The sequence below is a fragment of the Dendrobates tinctorius genome, unplaced genomic scaffold, assembly GCF_039654945.1.
Source record: "Dendrobates tinctorius isolate UK_male_01 unplaced genomic scaffold, ASM3965494v1 ptg000104l, whole genome shotgun sequence".
Lineage (NCBI taxonomy): Eukaryota > Metazoa > Chordata > Amphibia > Anura > Dendrobatidae > Dendrobates > Dendrobates tinctorius.
The window spans coordinates 15,848,583-15,870,053 of NW_027361772.1; the positions used below are offsets into that span (position 1 = coordinate 15,848,583).

The following is a 21,471-nucleotide window of genomic DNA, read 5'->3' on the forward strand; positions in this document are numbered from 1 at the left end:
GACATTGTGATTCCTATTCATGCTGGTTCCTATATCTTCATTTTTGAGTTTCATGTTAGTATTGTGTGATTATAGTATAAACAGTGAGTATAAAAAGTCTACACACCCTTATTAAAATGCCAGGTTTATGTCATGTAAAATAAATAATATCAATGTCACCCATAATCTGTACAAATCCATTGAAAAATAAAGTGAAATAAACTTTGTTGACGTACCCTTTGAATTTATGATTTTCCTTGCAGTACCTGTATCTCCAAATCTGTCTGATTGTGAGGCATCTCCTGTGCACAGCGCCCTCTTCAGGTCACCCAGAGATTTTTAATTGGATTCAGGTCTGGGCTCTGTTTGGCCATTGCAAAACTGTGATCTTTTTCTAGTGAAGCCATTCTTCTGTTGATTTGGAGAAAGCTTTGGTTGATTGCTATACTGAAAGCTGAAATTTGTCTTCATTTTCAGCTTTTTAGCAGAAGCCTGAAGGTTTTACTGTAAAATTGCCTGATATCTGTAACAGTTCATAATTTCCCCCACCATTACTAAGCCCCAGTTCCAGCTGCCACAAAACAGCCACAAAACATAGTGCTGCCTCCACCATGCCTCACTGTGGGTATGGTGTTCTTCTGGTGATGCAGTGTTGACTTTACACCAAACATAACTTTTGGAATTATGGCCAAAAAGTTCAGCCTTGGACTCATCAGACATAACAGGTTTTCCCAGACTTTGGCAGACTTGATGTAAGTTTTGGCAAGATAAGCCAGCAAGGATGTTTTTCCTTGTAAAACAAAGCTTCCATCTTGCTAACCTATCCCACAGGCCAGACATCTGAATAATATGGGAGATTGTTGTCCGTGGGTCACTTGAATGCGACAGCCTCATAGGCATTTATAAGGCTGTTGAGTTCGGCAAAGGAGAGCATTACAGTCTGTGTTGAGACCAAGTTTTACAGGAACACTAAGGGGTTAAAAACATCTAGTGTCCCTGCTCTCCCTGCCTTGGTTCTCCAGCGGCCATCCTTTTTCTCCTCCTCCTTGCTCACGATGGACATGCTTCCCCCTGTGCAGTGGCATTGATTTACAGAGGTCCCCAACTAGTGTGGTGATTGCAGGGCAGGGAGAGCAGGGACCATTAACTTAGTTTTTACACATTAACATTTAGCATTTTGGGCTAATACGGGCATCAATATAAAGCGTATTACGAGGCTGAAATAAAAGCAACCTCTAGGGGTAAATCTTGATGACCTGTCCCCTTTGCAATACCTTTTATAACCACAGTGTGGCAATATAATCTCACTTTCCAATGATGCTACTTCCTATTATATATTGATAAATTCATATTTACTGGAAGTTATAGTTCAGTGGCTCCCAGCAATGCAACTGTTCTATGGATAATGATGTTGCAGATTTTAGCCTTCAGCAGATTCATCAGCACTTAGACATTTTGGGAGAATGAACTGTTTTACCAAGGGCATAAAGCAACTGTCACAAACCAACACTCACGCAAACCAAACAGGGACAAACTCTAACAACACAGCGCCATCTGCTGTCCACTAAACACAGTTCAGCAGCATAAGCCTGCAGCTGTTGCCTACTCTGACAAGTCAGAACATGGTCGTTTTAAATGCCAAATTCAATCTGAAAAAACTACAGTGATGACGCTTGTCGCAAAAAAACCATTATACTAAGCCATGGGGTATTCTGTAAGCCCAGCATCTAATTGCTCATAAAATTAATGAAAAAACAGCCTCTCACATATCAGTACATACAACATCATGAGCCTCCACCATAGGCTACATCCAGCTAGTACCAGGGGCATACTAAGAAATCATAGCAGAAGTCCGAATCTCCCCCTACCCCAATAAATAAAATATTTGGCTGGGTCACAGAAGAGCATATTTCTCAACTTTGCAGCTCTTAGAAAAGTAATTTAGTTCCTAAAGAAGCCCCTTAGTGTTCCAGCACACTAATATACCCCTTCCATGGCCCCCCATAACGTATGATTAGAACAAAACGGTATGATACTCCCATGCTGAATTCCTCCACATGCACAGCATGATGCTCCCACAGTGACCCCAACACAGTATAATGGCCCCTACTGTCCCCTACACACAGTATGATGGCCCCTACTGTCCCCTACACAAAGTATGATGGCCCTGACACAGTCTTCCCACATAGTATAATGACAATCCACAATATATCATGACTCCCACACAGTATAATGACCCCCACACAGCCATTAACACAGTAAAATGGACCCCCACATATTATAATGCCCCCTACACAGCCCTCCAAACGGAATGATGGCCCTCACACAACCCCCCAAATATTATAATGCCCTACACAACCTCCAGACTGTATGATGGCCCCCACACACCATAATGGCCCTCACTAGACCTCCAAATAGTATAATGGCCCCTCACACAGTATAATGGACCCCTTACACAGTATAATGGCCCGCGCACAGCCCTCCACGCAGTATAATGGACCCCTTACACAGAATAATGGCACGCACACATCCCTCCACACAGTATAATGGACCCCTTACACAGTATAATGGCCCGCACACAGCCCTCCATACAGTATAATGGACCCCTTACACAGAATAATGGCCCACACACAGCACTCCACACAGTATACTGGACCCCTTACACAGAATAATGGCCCGCACACATCCCTCCACACAGTATAATGACCCCTTACACAGTATAATGGCCCGCACACATTCCTCCACACAGTATAATGGACCCCTTACACAGTATAATGGCCCGGACACAGCCCTCCATACAGTATAATGGACCCCTTACACAGAATAATGGCCCACACACATCCCTCCACACAGTATAATGGACCCCTTACACAGTATAATGGCCCGCACACATCCCTCCACACAGTATAATGGACCCCTTACACAGAATAATGGCCCGCACACAGCCCTCCATACAGTATAATGGACCCCTTACACAGTATAATGGCCCGCACACAGCCCTCCATACAGTGTAATGGACCCCTTACACAGTATAATGGCCCGCACACAGCCCTCCATACAGTGTAATGGACCCCTTACACAGTATAATGGCCCGCACACAGCCCTCCATACAGTATAATGGACCCCTTACACAGTATAATGGCCCGCACACAGCCCTCCATACAGTATAATGGACCCCTTACACAGTATAATGGCCCGCACACAGCCCTCCATACAGTATAATGGACCCCTTACACAGTATAATGGCCCGCACACAGCCCTCCATACAGTATAATGGACCCCTTACACAGAATAATGGCCCACACACATCCCTCCACACAGTATAATGGACCCCTTACACAGTATAATGGCCTGCACACAGCCCTCCACACAGTATAATGGACCCCTTACACAGTATAATGGCCCGCACACAGCCCTCCATACAGTATAATGGACCCCTTACACAGAATAATGGCCCACACACAGCCCTCCATACAGTATAATGGACCCCTTACACAGTATAATGGCCCGCACACAGCCCTCCATACAGTATAATGGACCCCTTACACAGTATAATGGCCCGCACACAGCCCTCCATACAGTATAATGGACCCCTTACACAGAATAATGGCCCACACACATCCCTCCACACAGTATAATGGACCCCTTACACAGTATAATGGCCTGCACACAGCCCTCCACACAGTATAATGGACCCCTTACACAGTATAATGGCCCGCACACAGCCCTCCATACAGTATAATGGACCCCTTACACAGAATAATGTCCCGCACACATCCCTCCACACAGTATAATGGACCCCTTGCACAGTATAATGGCCCGCACACAGCCCACCACACAGTATAATGGACCCCTTACACAGTATAATGGCCCGCACACAGCCCTCCATACAGTATAATGGACCCCTTACACAGTATAATGGCCCACACACATCCCTCCACACAGTATAATGGACCCCTTACACAGTTTAATGGCCCGCACACAGCCCTCCATACAGTATAATGGACCCCTTACACAGTATAATGGCCCGCACACAGCCCTCCATACAGTATAATGGACCCCTTACACAGTATAATGGCCCGCACACAGCCCTCCATACAGTATAATGGACCCCTTACACAGAATAATGGCCCGCACACAGCCCTCTATACAGTATAATGGACCCCTTACACAGTATAATGGCCCGCACACAGCCCTCCATACAGTATAATGGACCCCTTACACAGAATAATGGCCCGCACACATCCCTCCACACAGTATAATGGACCCCTTACACAGTATAATGGCCCGCACACAGCCCTCCATACAGTATAATGGACCCCTTACACAGAATAATGGCCCGCACACAGCCCTCCACACAGTATAATGGACCCCTTACACAGTATAATGGCCCGCACACAGCCCTCCATACAGTATAATGGACCCCTTACACAGAATAATGGCCCGCACACATCCCTCCACACAGTATAATGGACCCCTTATACAGTATAATGGCCCGCACACAGCCCTCCATACAGTGTAATGGACCCCTTACACAGTATAATGGCCTGCACACAGCCCTCCATACAGTGTAATGGACCCCTTACACAGTATAATGGCCTGCACACAGCCCTCCATACAGTGTAATGGACCCCTTACACAGTATAATGGCCTGCACACAGCCCTCCATACAGTATAATGGACCCCTTACACAGTATAATGGCCCGCACACAGCCCTCCATACAGTATAATGGACCCCTTACACAGTATAATGGCCCGCACACATCCCTCCACACAGTATAATGGACCCCTTACACAGTATAATGGCCCGCTCACATCTCTCCACGCAGTATTATCACCCTACTGAGTACAATGTAATCATTGATTTGAAAAAAAAAAAAGAAAACCACTCACCTATCCCCAGTTTCCTGCTGTTCCAGTCTCTGCAGCTTGTATTCTGAAGTTCCGTACAGTGGGTGCAATGTAGTGACATCATCGTACCCGTTGTGCCGAGATGTCAGATCCCAGACGCACACGGAGAATGATGGAGGCGGTCGCTGACGGCACCCTGTTCCATCATTGCTTTCAAGGGTATCTGCATCTAGGATGCAGACACAGTTGAAATTGTGATGTTGGGCGAGGGGGTGGGCTCGATGCTGTCACTGACACCGGACCCCCCCAACTCATGACCCCACTAAATATTTCATTACATGAGAATGCTGATGAATAACCAGGAGACAGCTGGAGGGGCGGTGAGAGAAAAGTTGGAGAGACCTCCGCTCGGGATACGGTCGGCAGCTGTTGTTCGTTCATCAACTGGAATCTCTCACCTCTTTACCATTCTGGCTTGAATTACCTTCATTTCTAAGCCAGGTAACTACACTTAGAGACACTAGCCCAATTATTATTAAAAAAAAATATGATGATGTCATCAGTGGAGTAAATGAGATTTCGGGGAAGATTTCCAAGCAAATAAAGGTTTCCGCCAAAGGAGACCTAACAAACATCTATATTGGGGAATTAACCTTTTATAACAATGCGCATATCCAAAATGGTGACTACCTTTGGTGCTGGTTCATGACACTACACCATTCTTGGACAGTGTTGCTCAGTACATACTTGAAACTTTATCCTGTAAGGACTGTAGATTTACCTTCTCATGAAAAATGGGTAAGGTTACTTTATGTAAGGTTCCCACAGTCCGAAAACCAAACGGCATCTACATTAGCCAAATCTATGGCAGCTATATGTTTGCTTGCTATTGGTTGTGGATGTGGTGATTGTGGAGTGATGACACCAGTATGTTAATGGGGTATAGCAACTCACTTCACTTCCAAATCGGCCGGTGAGTAGGGCCATATCTACTGGTACCTGCCAATCGAGCTCGTAACCCACAGGTATAACTAGATGTTATATTACTGGTATACAGGCTCACTATACAGGGGGTCAACGAAACTGGAATATCACTTTTAAAAACCATCATTCAGATGTCCATTTTTGTTCTTGAACAGGAAAAATGTGACTGTTTTGCATCAGACTCTATCAGTGATTGGTCAGTGTTTCAGTTTTTACCATCTGTGATGTTCTTGTATCCAAAATTTGCCTTTAAAGGGAATCTGTCACCTGGTTTTGGCGGGCTATTTAAATGAGGTCTGTCCGGTCCGATGGGCGGTGTTTCGAATCTTTGCCGCCTCCCCATCCTTGGCCGCCGTCCGCAGTTTTTTCATGAATAGGAGTAGGTGTCCACCATCTTTCGCGTGTGTGCTAAGCATTCTTGGCTCGCACACGCGCAGTATGCTTTTCCCAACTGCGGGCAAAGCCGAAAAGCCTTACTGCACAAGTATTTTGCTGTGTTCCGGGGCCTAGTTAACCGGCGGATGCGCAGTAAGGCAGATCTCATTTAAATGGCCCACCAAAACCAGGTGACAGATTCCCTTTAAAAGCTTGTAAAAAGAATGAACATATCCACTTTAATGTCAAAACGACTTGCTGTGTATATGATCAGTCTACCCCTGACGAATGACGCCGATCCGAAACGCGTGTCAGGGAGTGCTACGCACATCGGTGGCCTGCCTTATTGTATCCAGGTACATATCCATTGTTTGCTCAGCCTATTCAATTTAGTGGAGAGGACTTCCATTCATGGTTTTATATATATATCTGACCTGCTGCCACTTTTTTACTTATTCTGTGGTGACTATTCATCCATGATGCAGTGTCATAATTTTGTTATATTTTATGTCCTCATATATATGGCTGTTTAGCGGACCGTTTAGGGTATGACCACCATATACATTTTATATAAATCCATATACATTTATTATTAATATATAAAAAAAAATTTTGTATATGCACATTATATACATATTTTTAGTGTGTGGACATCCTTTTGTCGTGCTTTTGCAGTTATTGCCATACTTTGTACTAATAAAGGCAATTTTACTTATATTTCTTTCTCCTGCCTCCATTATCTTATATGTATATATTTTTTATTAATATTATTAGTGATTATTATTTTGGGTGAATACATTTTGCAATCGCTATGTGATTTATATTTGTGTGTATATATATATATATATATATATATATATATATATATACTCTTCTAATTTACACATGCTTTGCATATTATTTTTGGAATATTTTTAATTATATATTTTTACCATATTTTATTATTATTGTTTTTATTTTTATTTATTTTTTCATTATCCATTATTTATTATTTTTATTTAAAAAAAATAAAAAATTCTCTCCCACATTTTTTCATCCGTATCTGGGTGGTGATTTAGGTATTTCTATCTGAGTGGTTTAGCCATTCAATTCTTTTTGGACATTTTTTACCCTTTTTTCATTCAATCCTTTATGTGAGGATATTTCTAGTTTATATTATGTTTACATATAAGGATTATTAGGGTGTATGTGCAATTATTTGGTTTCTAGCTTCTTATCTTGTATAGATACTTGCCTGAGATAAGGAATCAGTAGTTTAGCTTAGTTCTTGCTTTAGGCCACCTTGCACCAGATAAGGAATACTACTGCCACTTAATCCTTGTTTCCTTCAAAAGATGCTATTCATATATGACCTCCCTTCACAGTACACAAACACCAGTTTATACGCAGGTCTGCAAGCAACAAGATCATAGGCCTTCTCAAGTACTTGTCCATTTCTTTCTAACAACAGGGAACTGCATCTTTCTGTGCCCAGGGGTCGGTCCTAGTAGTTAACCCTGCAGCATGCTGGAGGGGGACTTGTTAATGATCTCAAGACAGCTGGGACCACAGTCACCAAGAAAACCATTGGTAACACATTACGCCATAAAGTTTTAAAATCCTGCAATTCCACAAGGTCCCCCTGCTCAAGAAGGCACATATGCAGGCCCGTCTGAAGTTTGCCAATGAACACCTGGATGATTCTGTGAGTGATTGGGAGAAGGTGCTGTGGTCAGATGAGACAAAAATTGAGCTCTTTGGCATTAACTCGACTCACCTCGTTTGGAGAAAGAAAGAAATGCTGCCTATGACCCAAATTACACCATCCCCACTGTCAAGCATGGAGGTGGAAATATGTTTTGGGGTGTTTCTCTGCTAAGGGCACAGAACTACTTCACCGCATCAATGGGAGAATGGATGGAGCCTGTACCATAAAATCCTGAGTGACAACACCCTTCCCTCCACCAGGACATTAAAAATGGGTCGTGACTGGGTCTTCAAGCGAGACAATGACCCAAAACATATAGCCAAGGCAAAAAAGGAGTGGCTCAAAAAGAAGCACATTAAGGTCATGGAGTGGCCTAGCCAGTGTCCAGACCTTAATCCCATAGAAATCTTATGGAGGGAGTTGAAGCTCCGAGTTGCCAAGCGACAGCCTCAAAATCTTAATAATTTAGAGATGATCTGCAAAGAGGAGTGGAGCAAAATGCCTCCTGACATGTGCGCAAACCTCATCATCAACTACAAAAAACGTCTGACTGCTGTGCTTGCTAACAAGGGTTTTGCCACAAAGTATTTAGTCTTGTTTGCCAGAGGTATCAAATACTTATTTCCCACTGCAAAATGCAAATAAATTTTAATGTATACAATGTGATTTCCTGGATTTTATTTATGATATTCTATCTCTCAATGCTAAAATTAACCTACACTTAAAATTATAGACTGTTCATGTCTTTGTCAGTAGACAAACTTACAAAATCAGCAAGGGATCAAATACTTATTTCCCCCACTGTAAATACTGGCACTTTCCTTCTATTACAGTAAGACTTTGAAAGATGGAAGCTAGCAATGGGGGTAAGTATTCCCTAATATGTGCTGTCCTAGGGCCTAGATATGCTGGAGCATTTTATTCAGATGCACTGAGCTATAGCATGTGAGCTTTGTCTCTCATGGAGGAGACAAGTCAGCCCATATAAGAGAGTACTGCTATTAGAGGAGCTATGGAGCATTACATGGCCTGTAAGTCTTCCGACACCAACTTGGCCCTCTACACAAGAAGAAGCGTTCAACCTTAGTTACCCTGTCAAAGGCCTCTTACCCAGACAAACCAGATCGCCTGCTTTTGCACTGATGAGTGGCAAATACCTTGAAGCTTTTGATTTTGACTGTTTATCTTGTCATTTGATAAGGCCATTCAAAGGGTGGATATCGACTTTTTAGGATTTCTACTTCTGATTGGTGACACTAGCAGTGTTCCACAACTCCAGTACTCAACACATCATGTTTTCAGGATTTCCTTTGTATTTCTCTGGTGATAATTCCATCATATGCTCAATACTAAGGAAATCCTGAAAACCTGGTCTGTTAATGGGCCTTGAGGACGGATGTTGGGGAACACTGCACTAGAGTTCCTGACCTCTTCCTCTCTGGAGCGGCTTTTTGTAGATAGAGGTGAGGTGTGTCACAATAAAGGGAAGCTTAGTAGCTCATTCCTGTCTATGAAGAATCCATCCTCCTAAAGGAGTAGAAGAGAGAATCGCCTGTGAGGGACAAGAAGAAGCCACCACAGAGGAGCCAGTAAGCCGATGCCCGATTGTGAAGGGGAGTGCAATTGAAAGAGGAGGGCAGGACGGTAGTCACAACCGAGGACACCGGGGCTCTGGTGTCCCGTCCTCCCACAGGAATATCTTCAGCATCTACCGAAGTACCTGTTCTGATTGCTTGTCCATTGTGGTGTGACCCAGATCCTGCACACTTACTTCCAGTGCATGTAGATGAAATAATGGACACAGATACCGGTTCTGATGCAAAGTTAACGCTTTTATTTTCTTCTTCAATGGCCCCAGACACATCAGTTACATCATAGTCCACACAGCATTCCTCCTGCTATTTCCCTTTCACGTACATTACGGGGTAGTAGCACCTTTAGTGGAACCGCAGCATCACTACTGTAGGACTTCAGTACATAGGTGATCCCGCTCATCTGCTTCGCCTCAGACTTACAGGCCTCAACCCTGTTGAGGATCTGCCACATAATGAACATCCTGCGCCCTGTACGACTTTTGGACCACGTTTCCTTCTTCGTTCCTGCTGCTGACGTGAACTGTAACTTTCCCGGGTGCTCCGGCCTTATCCAGCACCCGTCTGACTGTGCCCTTGCTTCTCTGCTTCTAATCAACGTTGCGTAACTGCTGTGGCATCCTGGGCTTAGAGCCCCTGTGGACCTGTAGGGCGTGCTTGCCCTTCTGACCAATTCCTACTACCTATGCTAGCTTAACCCACAGCAGCTCCTCTTACAGTTAGCCCCTAATGAACTATCAACTGTACCTATCAAGGACCCACTAGTATGCCCCCATCTAGTGGCCCGTTCCAACACTACACTTACTCAGTCTATGAACACTATATACTACAAATGCCCTCCGCTATTGAACCCGAAGGATGCACTTACTTACCCTAATCTTCATATTACATAGTAACATAGTTAGTAAGGCTGAAAAAAGACATTAGTCCATCCAGTTCAGCTTATAAAATTCTGTCAGAATAAATCCCCAGATCTACGTCCTTCTAAAGAACCTAACCTTATTAATCTATGACATACAATATAACATAAGTTAAGGTCGCATCAGAGCATAATATCTTACAGTTTGGTAACACATAATCTTGGCAATACCAAAAAGACCATCGGTAATACACAGCCGTGTAGCAGTACCGAAACATAATAGAATATTTACATTAATTATGACTGTACATAGGAACTCTTAAAGGGAGGGGAGGCATTAAAGGGGTGTTCCATTCCAATCCCCTACACAATGACGGAGACAGCTCAGATGGATGCTTGTGTGTGAGGTACAGTGATGAGGGCGATAGGAAGGATGACCCACAAGAGTGTGCAAAGCACCAGGCAAGAAGGATATTGATGCAAGAGAGATGTGACCATGAGGATCATTGTGACCAGCACTGTGAATGTGGCCTGTGCGCCTTATGCTGCTTAGGAAAGTGCTAACAGACGGTGACTAATGTCAGCAAGTTGTTGCAAGTGTCAGAAAGTGTCCTATACTTCAGTGAAGCCAATCTGTTGCCGCATGTAATACTGCTGCTGAAACCATCAAGCTTGTTGCCTCCTTGTGAGTAAAGCTTTGTTGGAATCTCCTGTGTACACCTGCATCCATCAGCCATCTTGAAGCAAAAACCTTGATAAAAGCAAGGGTCATCTCCTTTTTTTGAAAAAGAGTTCCACCCTACAGTAGTACCACATCACCCAACCCTAACCCTTTACAACCATTGTGCCATTTTTTGATGCATTTACTCTTTTCCAGTGGACAGGCGATAAATGCTTTTGCTGGTATACCCGTACAATGATTATTTTACCCAGCAGACTTGAAAAAAACAAAAACATTGTTCTGCAGCCAAAGACAGGTGAGTAATTTTGCGCTTTTATTTCACTTTTTTCCCTTACAATATTTTTTGTCCTGACCGAGGCTCCATCTATAAGCGCTGCCTGAAAACTGTCAGGTTCCTGATGTGCTCCTCTACAACAGGTCTCTACGACGTGAAGTTTACCAAAAAAAGTTTACCAAAAAAAGTTTACCAAAAAAAGTGGGAGTACAAATTTATGACGAACTTTGACACTCTCAGTGCTGGAATGAATGTGTCGCATGGATTTATGTCTTTTTACATCAATTAAGGAATTTCCTTTTAAAACCTTGCAGGGCAACACAGAACTAGACCCCAATCAGAGGACCATAAAACATCCAGACTCCTTATCTATGAACTGGTCCAATGTTTATATTTATGTTTCTCCCTCTCCCATATTGATAGTTCTGCTTCACGTCACTTGTCTTATCTATTGCATTTTTTCTAGGCTGTATTGTGCATAAATATGTGACTTCAGATTTTGTATTAGTCTAGCCTGATGAAGAGACCTGAGTAGTCTCGAAAGCTTGCAATGTATTACCATCTTTTCAGTTAGCCATTAAAAGGTATCAACTACTGAGGACTCTCAATCCTGAATATTTTTCTATCTACTGGCTAACACGGTACAAAGATATACATCTTTCCTGTATCAAAAAAAGTTCAATATTTCTGCCTCCTGGATCCCAAAGTGACATGAGGAAAGTGAATATTGGCGTTAACTGCTCCCAGTCTGAGGATAAGCTCCAATTACCCTAATAGGTGCCGAAATGCTGCATAGAAAAGCCCAGTGGGCATAAGATTTCTATAAATACCATCCACTCTCCTGAAATTGTAAGACGCTGCATTTTTTGTGCATCGAAAACTCATTGTGGAAACTTAAGTGGAATGAGGTTTCAGCCTCGAGCAGTGACAAGTCTAGGGCTCCACGGACTCCCCAGAAGAGATTGGTGGTGCCGGGATGCGGCCGGTGAGGCGGGTTTGCCGTCACCTGATTGACTTGAACAGCAAAACGGTTAGCGTATCTCGCACTCAGTACTCAAGAGAAGGTGGGGCTGGTACATGAGCACCGGGTGTGTGTCCGTACATTGGGCACGTGTCCGTAGTGTGCACATTTTACTGCCAAGGGTACCCTGCTCATGTTAGCGCCGGTAGACCTGTATGTCAGGCAGAGAGGTAACCGTGGAGGTTAGTGGTGCAGGAACATCAGAACTTTAGTGGCTAAACAGAGCCACAGGACCTGCTGAGGAGGTTGAGCGGGCACCTGGATGAAGCTGTGGCAAATGGCCTGTGTAGTGCGGGTTCCCCTCTGGAGATGACCAGAGTGATGGCGGTCGGGTCTGGAGTGAGGACTTGTGATATTGATTAGACTACAAACATAGACCTGCAACAGTGAAAGAGCTATGAATTGGCCCCAAAGTCACCTCTAGAGGGGGTTACTTTCTCCTGACCCTTTGGCGTCCAATATTGTGTCAAACCTTGGGCCCACTGTACGTACAATCCCCTGGTAACATGGTGCGCCAAAATGATGAGTGATGGATGTGGTGGTGGATTTGGACCCACACCATAGACTTCTGTCTGCACTCTGCTTTAGGCTTTATTCATACATCATTGTAGACAAAGAAAAAAGGAGTAAAAAAAATTTAAAATTAGTCAAAGTAGTATTTTATTAATTAAATCATCAAAAATATATAATAGATAATATAAAAAATATCATATGGACAAAGATAGAAGGACGCAAACAGTAAAAAATCTGAAGCATCCAGAACATGCAGACCGGGAGATTGAGACCATAATTTCACCACCAATTATAAAAAACTAGTGTAATATATATAAATAAATCTTGTAGCAGCCAGTGCACATCAATACATTAATCAATCAACCATATAATCGTGGCTTGCTAACAAGTAAATAAGAACATCATAAACAAGTGATCATTACTAGGTTATAGAAAGAAAGGTCATACCCATATAAGTCCTCTTATGCCGTCAGATAACGCAGCCCAAACGCGCGTTTCGCGTGGGATTCCTCGGGTCTGCATGTTCTGGATGCCTCAGATTTTTTACTGTTTGTGTCCTTCTATCTTTGTCCATATGATATATTTTATATTATCTATTATATATTTTTGATGATTTAATTAATAAAATACTACTTTGATTAATTTTAAATGAGGTTTTTTACTCCATTTTTCTTTGTCTACATATTTGCTATTGGAGTACACCTGTTGTCCTTGATGTAATCTATTGTGGCATTGGTGTTTTTTGTGTGGTCTGGGTTTTTTTTTTTGTATTTCTTCATACATCAGTATTTTTTATCAGGATTAGTGATGAGCGAGCGTGCTGGGATAAGGTGTTATCTGAGCATGCTCGTGTGCTGAGTGTCTTCGGCATGCTCAAACAATATGTTCGAGTCCCCGCGGCTGCATGTCTCGCAGCTATTTGACAGCCGCAACACATGCAGGGATTGCCTAACAAACAGGGTGTTGCGTCTGTCGAACAGCCGTGAGACATGCAGCCACTGGGACTGGAACATATTATTCGAGCACGCCGAAGACGCTCAGTTAGCACCCAAGCATGCTCGGATCCGAGCACTTTCGCTCATCACTAATTAGGATCTAAGTGGTAGCGTCTCTCCTTGTGGAGAATGACATGCCAGTGCGAGGAGGCTTATAAGCCATGCAATGCTCCTCTGAGATATTAAGAAAAGGCTATTTACATATTTATTTTTGATCAGTATTTCTAAGCCAAAGCCAGGAGCGTCTCCAAAACACAGAACAGGTGTCAATCTTTGAATTATAGTTTTTCTCTGTCCTGGTTTTGTCATACAAGCGCTGATGCAAAATACTGACGTGTGAATAAGCCCTTACAATGGAACTTTCCCACCCTTCACTCCACCTCCCGGAGCTCTCCACATTCCCAGGATTCTCCTCAATATTTCCTATTGTGTTGCAAATGGTAAAGAAAGGAAATAACAAAGGCTCCTCCAAAGAGTAAAACCAAAAGCACACACAATGTAGGTGGGAAGGGAGCCACAGCTGGGGTGCCCAGGAGCTGTGTCTGAACAGCTGCACAATACACTTTACTTTGCAGGTTTCCCATCACTTTTTTTTTCTGTTCTTCTAATTCCCCTACAATTTGGGACTAAACCATTCAACTCTCGAAAAAAGGGGTGGATGTAAAAAAATAAAATAAAAGGAAACTGAGCTGAATGTCTCTAATGTACTATTTTGGCCCAATGGCGTAGATTTCCCCACTGTTTAATAGCAGGTACCGCAGAAGGGGGGGGGGGTGCAGCAATTCTGAGTTTTAGATAGGAGCATTAAAGGGTTAAGATCTGTGTTTTGTAAACAAAGCGACTGATACAATGTAGCAGTTTGTTGCAGGAATGAAACCTGTTGAGTGGCTACATGAGCAATATTAAGGCCGGATATTATGTCACCGATAAAGGGCCGAAATGGCTGATGCCTTGATATATGTAGTGCATGTTGCCCTTTGCAGAGCTGTGTGGGCTTTGATCCTCCCTGCTCTGTGCAGTAGTACATTCTGCTAGGGGGAGGGATAGCAGAGACATGCCAGACAGCTGATTCCCAGCTACACAGGCAGAACAGGGGAGAGGCATCCTCCCTGCAACATCAGAGAGGCTCAGGTTCCCACAGGACCCAGGATTTGGGATATCTAGCATGTACCTCCAGTATTGAGCAGGGGTGCATTGGTCTTGGGGAGGGGGTAGTATCTGGAGATAAGTTGCAGGATGGCGTTCAGTCCTTGGCAGATGCTGTCACCGGTCCAGTGGGCAAAATGGACATGGTCAGCAGTGAGGGGTTCTGGAGAGGAGACCGCCGAGGATGAGGAGGAACATGATTCTGGGTGAGTAATAAGAAATCCTCATCGTTTTATTGATGTCTTTATGTAGCAATGGATGGTAACGATAAAGCCTTGGTTTTACATAGGACTGCCGTTGTAGATAAGTGACAGATGCAGCTCTGTCGGACTAATACGTGGGCACGGTATATTGTATAAAGAATCTAATCATCTGTTATTGTGCATGAATGAGTTAATTCCACTTGTCCTATATAAGCTGTTTTCTGTATGTCCCCCCCCCCCCCCCCAAAAAAAAAAAAAATCTAAGGATTCTACTAGGTCATTTAATCTATACAAAACCCTGCCTGCGTGTCCATTTTTTTTTTCTTCCATACTGAAATGAGATGAGATGTTGTTGTTGCTGATGATGATGGAAATTTCAGGGGGATTAGTGCCCCCCAGATAGTGGCCGCTCACAGTCCCCGCCGATCACGTCTGATTCTGGTGGTTGCCATATTGTAAGTGATCGTTTTCCATGGGGGTGATGAGATGGGAAATTTTTAGATCGATGAGGGTCCCAGTGATCAGACCCCTGAAAAAATAATCACTTATCCTGTGCGCGGATGATAACTTGCAAAGTTGAGACAACCCCTTTTCTAAATGGGGAGAACCTATTGGAGCTTATGGATGGGACCTACAGAAATAAGCCAGAGCAGAAAGCCACTGCAAAAAATGGCTCCTGCGTCGCTGGACTTAGTAAGTCCATGTGTTGCATGATGGCCCATTCATTTCAGTGGGTGCCATGTAATATTACGTTTCCCCTGAAGTAAAAGTAGCAGTCCTCCTTTCTCTCCAAAAGAAGGGGCTGAAATGCATAGCTGTTTGTTTGGGTTCTTTTTCCCAAGAAATATCCCCATACCTGTCCATTGCTTATGACTGATATTTCATCTCCGCTTCACTGAAGTGACTGAGGCTGAGCTGCAATACCACACACAGCCTCTGAACAGGTGTGGCGCTGTTTTTTTAAATAAGGAACCGTAAGGAAGCTTTATACATCCGACTTGTGGTTGTGCTACAATGCGGAATATTGCTATGATAAATGGTACAGTTGGGTATTTTTGGTTAGAAAAGCAAGAATGGCGCCATGTATCTACTGCAGGTTTCAGGATTTAAGGTTTTTGTATACTTTTGATGGCACCGTCTGATATCTTGTAAAAGACTATTAAGTCTTCTCTTATTAGTGACTATATACAAGGAGATACAGACCATGAAGCTCTTGCAGGGGCACCTGGAGAGAAGAATCAAACACCAGATCCCTCTCTGCTGGGGGGCAATACCTGGCACCACCATTGCCAGCCTTATTTTGACCCTTGCTATGAGGCTCTGTCTTCTATGTGCAGTATTGGGGAATATATATATATATATTTATTTCCCGGCATGCGGTCACCCTTATTATTCTCAGCATGTCACCATCGCTCCTGCGCAGAGAGTGAATTTGCAGAACTTACAGAAATGAGGAAGGAAATGTAACTAACCGCTAACGGCTCCATTGTAAAGCCTTAAAGCTGTAGATGCACCCAGGTCCCGGAGTCTAGGGGAGCCCCAAAAGTGCCTCTGCCCCATATGAAAAGAGACCTGTTATAGTTGGAATCCTGTTGGAGATTTTGCATTGGGTCTCCAAGCTCCACTGGCTGCAGAGCGGCACCATCGTGGAGAGAGCCATGGAAGGGAATGTGCGCCATACAAGATTTTGCCCTGGCTTATGAATACATAGAACAGTGGTGGGAAATTTGGTGGCTTTCTAAGTAAATGGTGATATTATTATTCCATTTCATAGAGTTGTAAACCATATTTAAGGAGATTGCAGCCTGCTGCGTTTTAGAGAAACATCTGTCCAGGGACTATAGCCGGTGACCTGATTATTCCGGCGCCACCACGGACGGTTCTTTCAAGTGAGGCAGCTGCTGATTGACAGGTCTGTCCCTCGGTGTAAACAGGGAGAAACTTGTCAATCAGCAGCGGCGCTCGAAAAAGCCATCCGGGTGTGGCACTGGACTAGTCAGGTCCCCGGCTGGATCTTCAAGGTATATTTCCTCTGAAACGTTGGAGTATTTCAGAAAAGGAAAAATCTGGCTGAAAATACATATCGTGCTTCCTACGGTTTGGGCAGCATCAATCACCCAGCAAGTTCCCTTTAAAATAGAATTTCCAACTCTTCTACAAGTCTAGGAGACATCCAGGAAAAGGGGAAACTTCCAGGATTCAAGGTGTTACCTCTTCAAACCTTGTGGAAAGCAGGATTCTGGAGGATTTGGCTTCATCCAAATGGATATTCAGGGGGTGTGGACATGATATAGAAAGAAGCCGTACTGGATGCACAGAAGAGGGCCTCTAGCTCCTCCTAATGCGCAATCCCACCTGTTTTTGTAGGTGTAAGTGCCCCTCTTACCTTTTAGGCCCCAGTTTGCACCAATGGTATGTCTGTCCCTAGAAAGGAATGCGAACTGTAAGTTGTAAAGAACTTCAATCAACTCGGATCAATCATCGCTCAAGATGCAACGACAACACTGGAAGTCAGTAGGAGAATAGTTATGGGCAAATCCGCAATGAAGTCACTGGGCAAGGTGTTCAAAGCAAGGAACGTTTCACTGGCAATGAAGACACAAGTTGCATATAGTTTGATCTTTTCTTTGGTAACATATGGATGAGAAACCTGGACAATAAAGAAACAAGAGACATAAGAAGAATCGACGCCTTCGAAATGTGGTGCTGGGAGAAGGATGTTATCAATACCATGGATGGCAAGAACAAACAAATCAAGCCAGACATGTCAGTCGAAGCAAGGATCACCAAGCTATAACTTGTCTACTTTGGACACATCATACGAAGAGAGCAATCAAAGGAGAAGGGACACCATGGTCAGAAGAACAGAAGGAGAAGAGGAATACCGGCAACCTTATGGCTTGATACAATCAAGAAAATGGTGGACCTATCCAGGCTTGCAATAAGATTGATTTCCAGACAGATCATTCATCCATCAAGTCGCCATGGCTTGAGATTGAGTTAAAGGCCATTTAAATAATTACAGGAAAGTTTTGGCGCAGAGCTTTGCCCGCCATTATCTATATTTTGCTATAGGGGCACCAAATGGTTGACACCTGTGGCCTGATGCCGCACCCACAGAAATTTTAGGGCTATATTGTACAGTACATGATTGGTCTACAAAATCCAGCTCTCATCTATGGATGATCCATGTTCCAAACCAAGAAGGGAAATGATTGGGCATATTGAATATCAGCATGCCCAGTTACTTTGTTCTCAGGGAAGATTAGCTGTGACCAGAGAGAGTTTTTAAATTGGTGATAAACAGTAGGTAGTTGTTAGCTGAAATATCCTCCCATACACAGGAGCGCTCTTGTGTTCTCTATGAGAGAGCCGTTGCCGGAATTATCTGAAGGTCCGCCTACACAATAGATCCTGCAGAAGTTGGCAATTTCAGCAAACTTTTACCTAATGTGTATGGGACCTTTTTTAAATACCTTTTCCCAATTGAAAACATATGAACACTGGGCTCAGTCTGCATGTGTTATGGGGCTGGAAAGATGGTAAGCATTCATGTACGGCCAGCCGGGGACCTCTGTGGTGGTCTCTAGCAGGAAACCATTTGCTTATCAGTGTGCATTCACATGTCTGATTTCCAGACTGACTGAGGGTCTCCTGCGTGCTGTATGTACATATGAAGCTGTGCTGAGTTCGGCTCAGGAAATCATACATGTGAATGCCGCCTAACAAATACATAGCACCTTGGCTCCCGAGATGGTGACTTTATGACCGGGTTCCATTGTTGATCATTTGACTCAGAAAGCAACTTCCCATTCAGTTGCATCCGGAGAGCTTGTTTCTACCGTCATTTTTGTGGTCCACGTTCCCTTCATGGTTTTTCTTTTTGCCAAGATCTGTTTGAGATTTTGGCAAAATATGTATAAAAGGAAATACAACCACAAATATGTGTACAGGGGAGAGAGCTCCTGACCGCTCGCTAACACGGAGCAGAAACTGCACCCACTCAGGCTGCTTGCATCTGGGGCTGCACACATGGGCAGCACGAGGCCTCCGGCCGGGCATCGCTGGCATCAGTTCTGTATTGGCTTAGTAAGAAAAATAGAGAAGAAAAAAAGATTCATCATCATGTGATAATAAATAGATCTGAAACTTTGTGTTCCAATTCCCAAGTCTGCTTGCTGTCAGTGACTAGAAACACTCGTGCTGACATCCAGAGGTCAAGACTTGTTGAAGCCTAAGAGTATGTGCACACAGAGTCTTTTCAATGAGTTTTGAGGAAAACTCAAAGTTTTTGAGGAGTTTTGACATTTTGGACTAAGATTTGGAAGAGTTTTGTTCCCAAAACTCAGTGTACACATACTCCAATACTGGTACATTGCAGGGTGACAGCTATAGTGATGTCCCGTCTACAGCAGGGGTGGGCAATTCATTTTCCCAAGTGGCCACCTGAGAGACCACGACTGTTGTGGAGGCTGAACCAATAGGCTGAAATTAATTCTGTTCAATATAATTATAAAAAAACAAAAAAAAACTATAATATTTAATATAGAGTAGAAGTACATATGCCGACACCCACGCTTATACCGCATGAGCCCCCAGATTGCCACCCTATATGTAATATGAATCACCACGGTCCCTCTTTGTACAGTATAAGCCCACTATATGCAGTTTGAGCCCCTATATATAGTATGAGCCCACCTATAGCTCCCTAAATGCAGTGAGACCTCACACACAGCCCCTATATACAGTATGAGCCCTTACATTTCACCGTATATACAGCATGAGATCTCACACAGTACCCCTATATACGGTATTATCCCTTATATACAATAGCAGGTCCAACATAGCCCCCTATGTACAGTATGAGCCCCTATAAGATTCCACACAGTACCACTATATATAGTATTAACCCCTATATACAGTGTGAGCCACTATGAGATCCCACACAGTCTCCTTTTTACAGTATGAGCCCCCATACATTAAAAAAAAACAAAACACATACTCGCATCACTCCTGTCCCCCCCGGTGCTCTCCTCTGGTCTTTGCTGTGTGCACTGATGCTCCGCACAGCAGACGTGATGTAGTGACGTCATCACTTCTGCTGTCTCATTCGCACATACTGAATGGTGAAAAAGGAGCCGGCGGCCTCCTCCCCCACCTTTACCTGTATCCTGGGGATGCGGATAGCGGTGACTTTGGGATGCCGGGCGGGACATGTCGGCAGCATGGTGTGCTGAGCCACAGTTTTCAGCCCTTCACCTTTCTTGTCCAAAGGCCAGACTAGAACATACAGGGGGCCAGATGTGGCCCCCGAGCGTCACTTTGCTCATTTCTTACCTAGGCAATATATTTTTATAAGTTTCCATACACTGACAGCAAGCGTGTAATTTGAAAATAGTGAGAAATTGAAGAAGATGATGAAGGCTTAGCTTATTAACAAGTTCATAACTTTGCTTTTTTTTTTTTTTTTTTCTTCAACAACACAGTAATGGAGAGCGGTGACACTTGTGCTTCGCCGTCAGTTTCCTGGGGCGAGCGGGGTCACCTTTTGTGTAGTCACCTGCTGACAACTGTGCGAGGTCGGGTCAAACAGCTGCAGTATAGGAGTCGGCATCAGCCATGGGTATCGCTGTAACACACGAGACCTCGGGGCGTCCTCAGTGATGTGCATCACTATGTGCCCACATTGTTTTCTGCGCACGTCCTCATCAGGGTGTACGGGGTTATTACTGACTGTGCCCTACTGCTAGCCCCATATGGTTATCATGTAACTGCCGGCTGTGCGCCGAGGACCGGCGGGTAAGAGGAAAGAAACTGTAGGGGTCAAAAACTGATGGGTTTATTTTTCTTTCTTTCAAGCTCGTTTTTTTTCCCCCTGTGACCTAATCTCCATCATTCCTAAATTACAGATTTTTCTTGGAAAATTTGGCAATGGTGAAAAGGGATATTTCAATTGCAGAAATTGAGTGCATATTCCTACGATATGTCATATGTGCCAAGTTTTAGCATGGAAAATCTCTAAAATATAATCTAAAAATTCTATATATTCATTGGGCACCCAACTTTCAGAAAAAGTTGTTCTTCTCTGTCGAGTTGAAAGACATTTATGCCATACTCATAGTATATGTCATAAATGTCTGATAGAAGTGGGTTCTACCCCCATCTCCAGGATGGTGTCCCTTGATTCCCCCCCCCCCCCCCCCCCCACGCCATTCTAGATGGCATCTGGCCACCGGTGAGTGGAGAGGAGGTAGTGTAAATAGCCTCAGCTGGAACTCCCCATAGCAATGAATGGAGAGAGCTGGCGCAT

General features: G+C 43.8%; 1 protein-coding gene across 4 annotated transcripts in view; it reads left to right on the top strand.

Annotated features, from left to right (window-relative positions):
- The window catches only part of TACC1 (transforming acidic coiled-coil containing protein 1), a 122,341-nt gene that overhangs the window by 14,128 nt on the left and 86,742 nt on the right, over positions 1 to 21,471 (top strand). For 2 of the 4 annotated variants that reach the window (XM_073588813.1, XM_073588814.1), the window contains exon 1: positions 14,789 to 15,164. The exons of 1 other annotated variant lie outside the window; for it this stretch is intronic. In XM_073588813.1, the coding sequence (XP_073444914.1) occupies positions 15,049 to 15,164 (116 nt within the window). In that variant the 5' untranslated portion in view covers positions 14,789 to 15,048. Of the gene's footprint in view, positions 1 to 14,788; positions 15,165 to 21,471 lie in introns of those variants that run through there. One more of the 4 variants, XM_073588816.1, reaches the window with a different exon arrangement.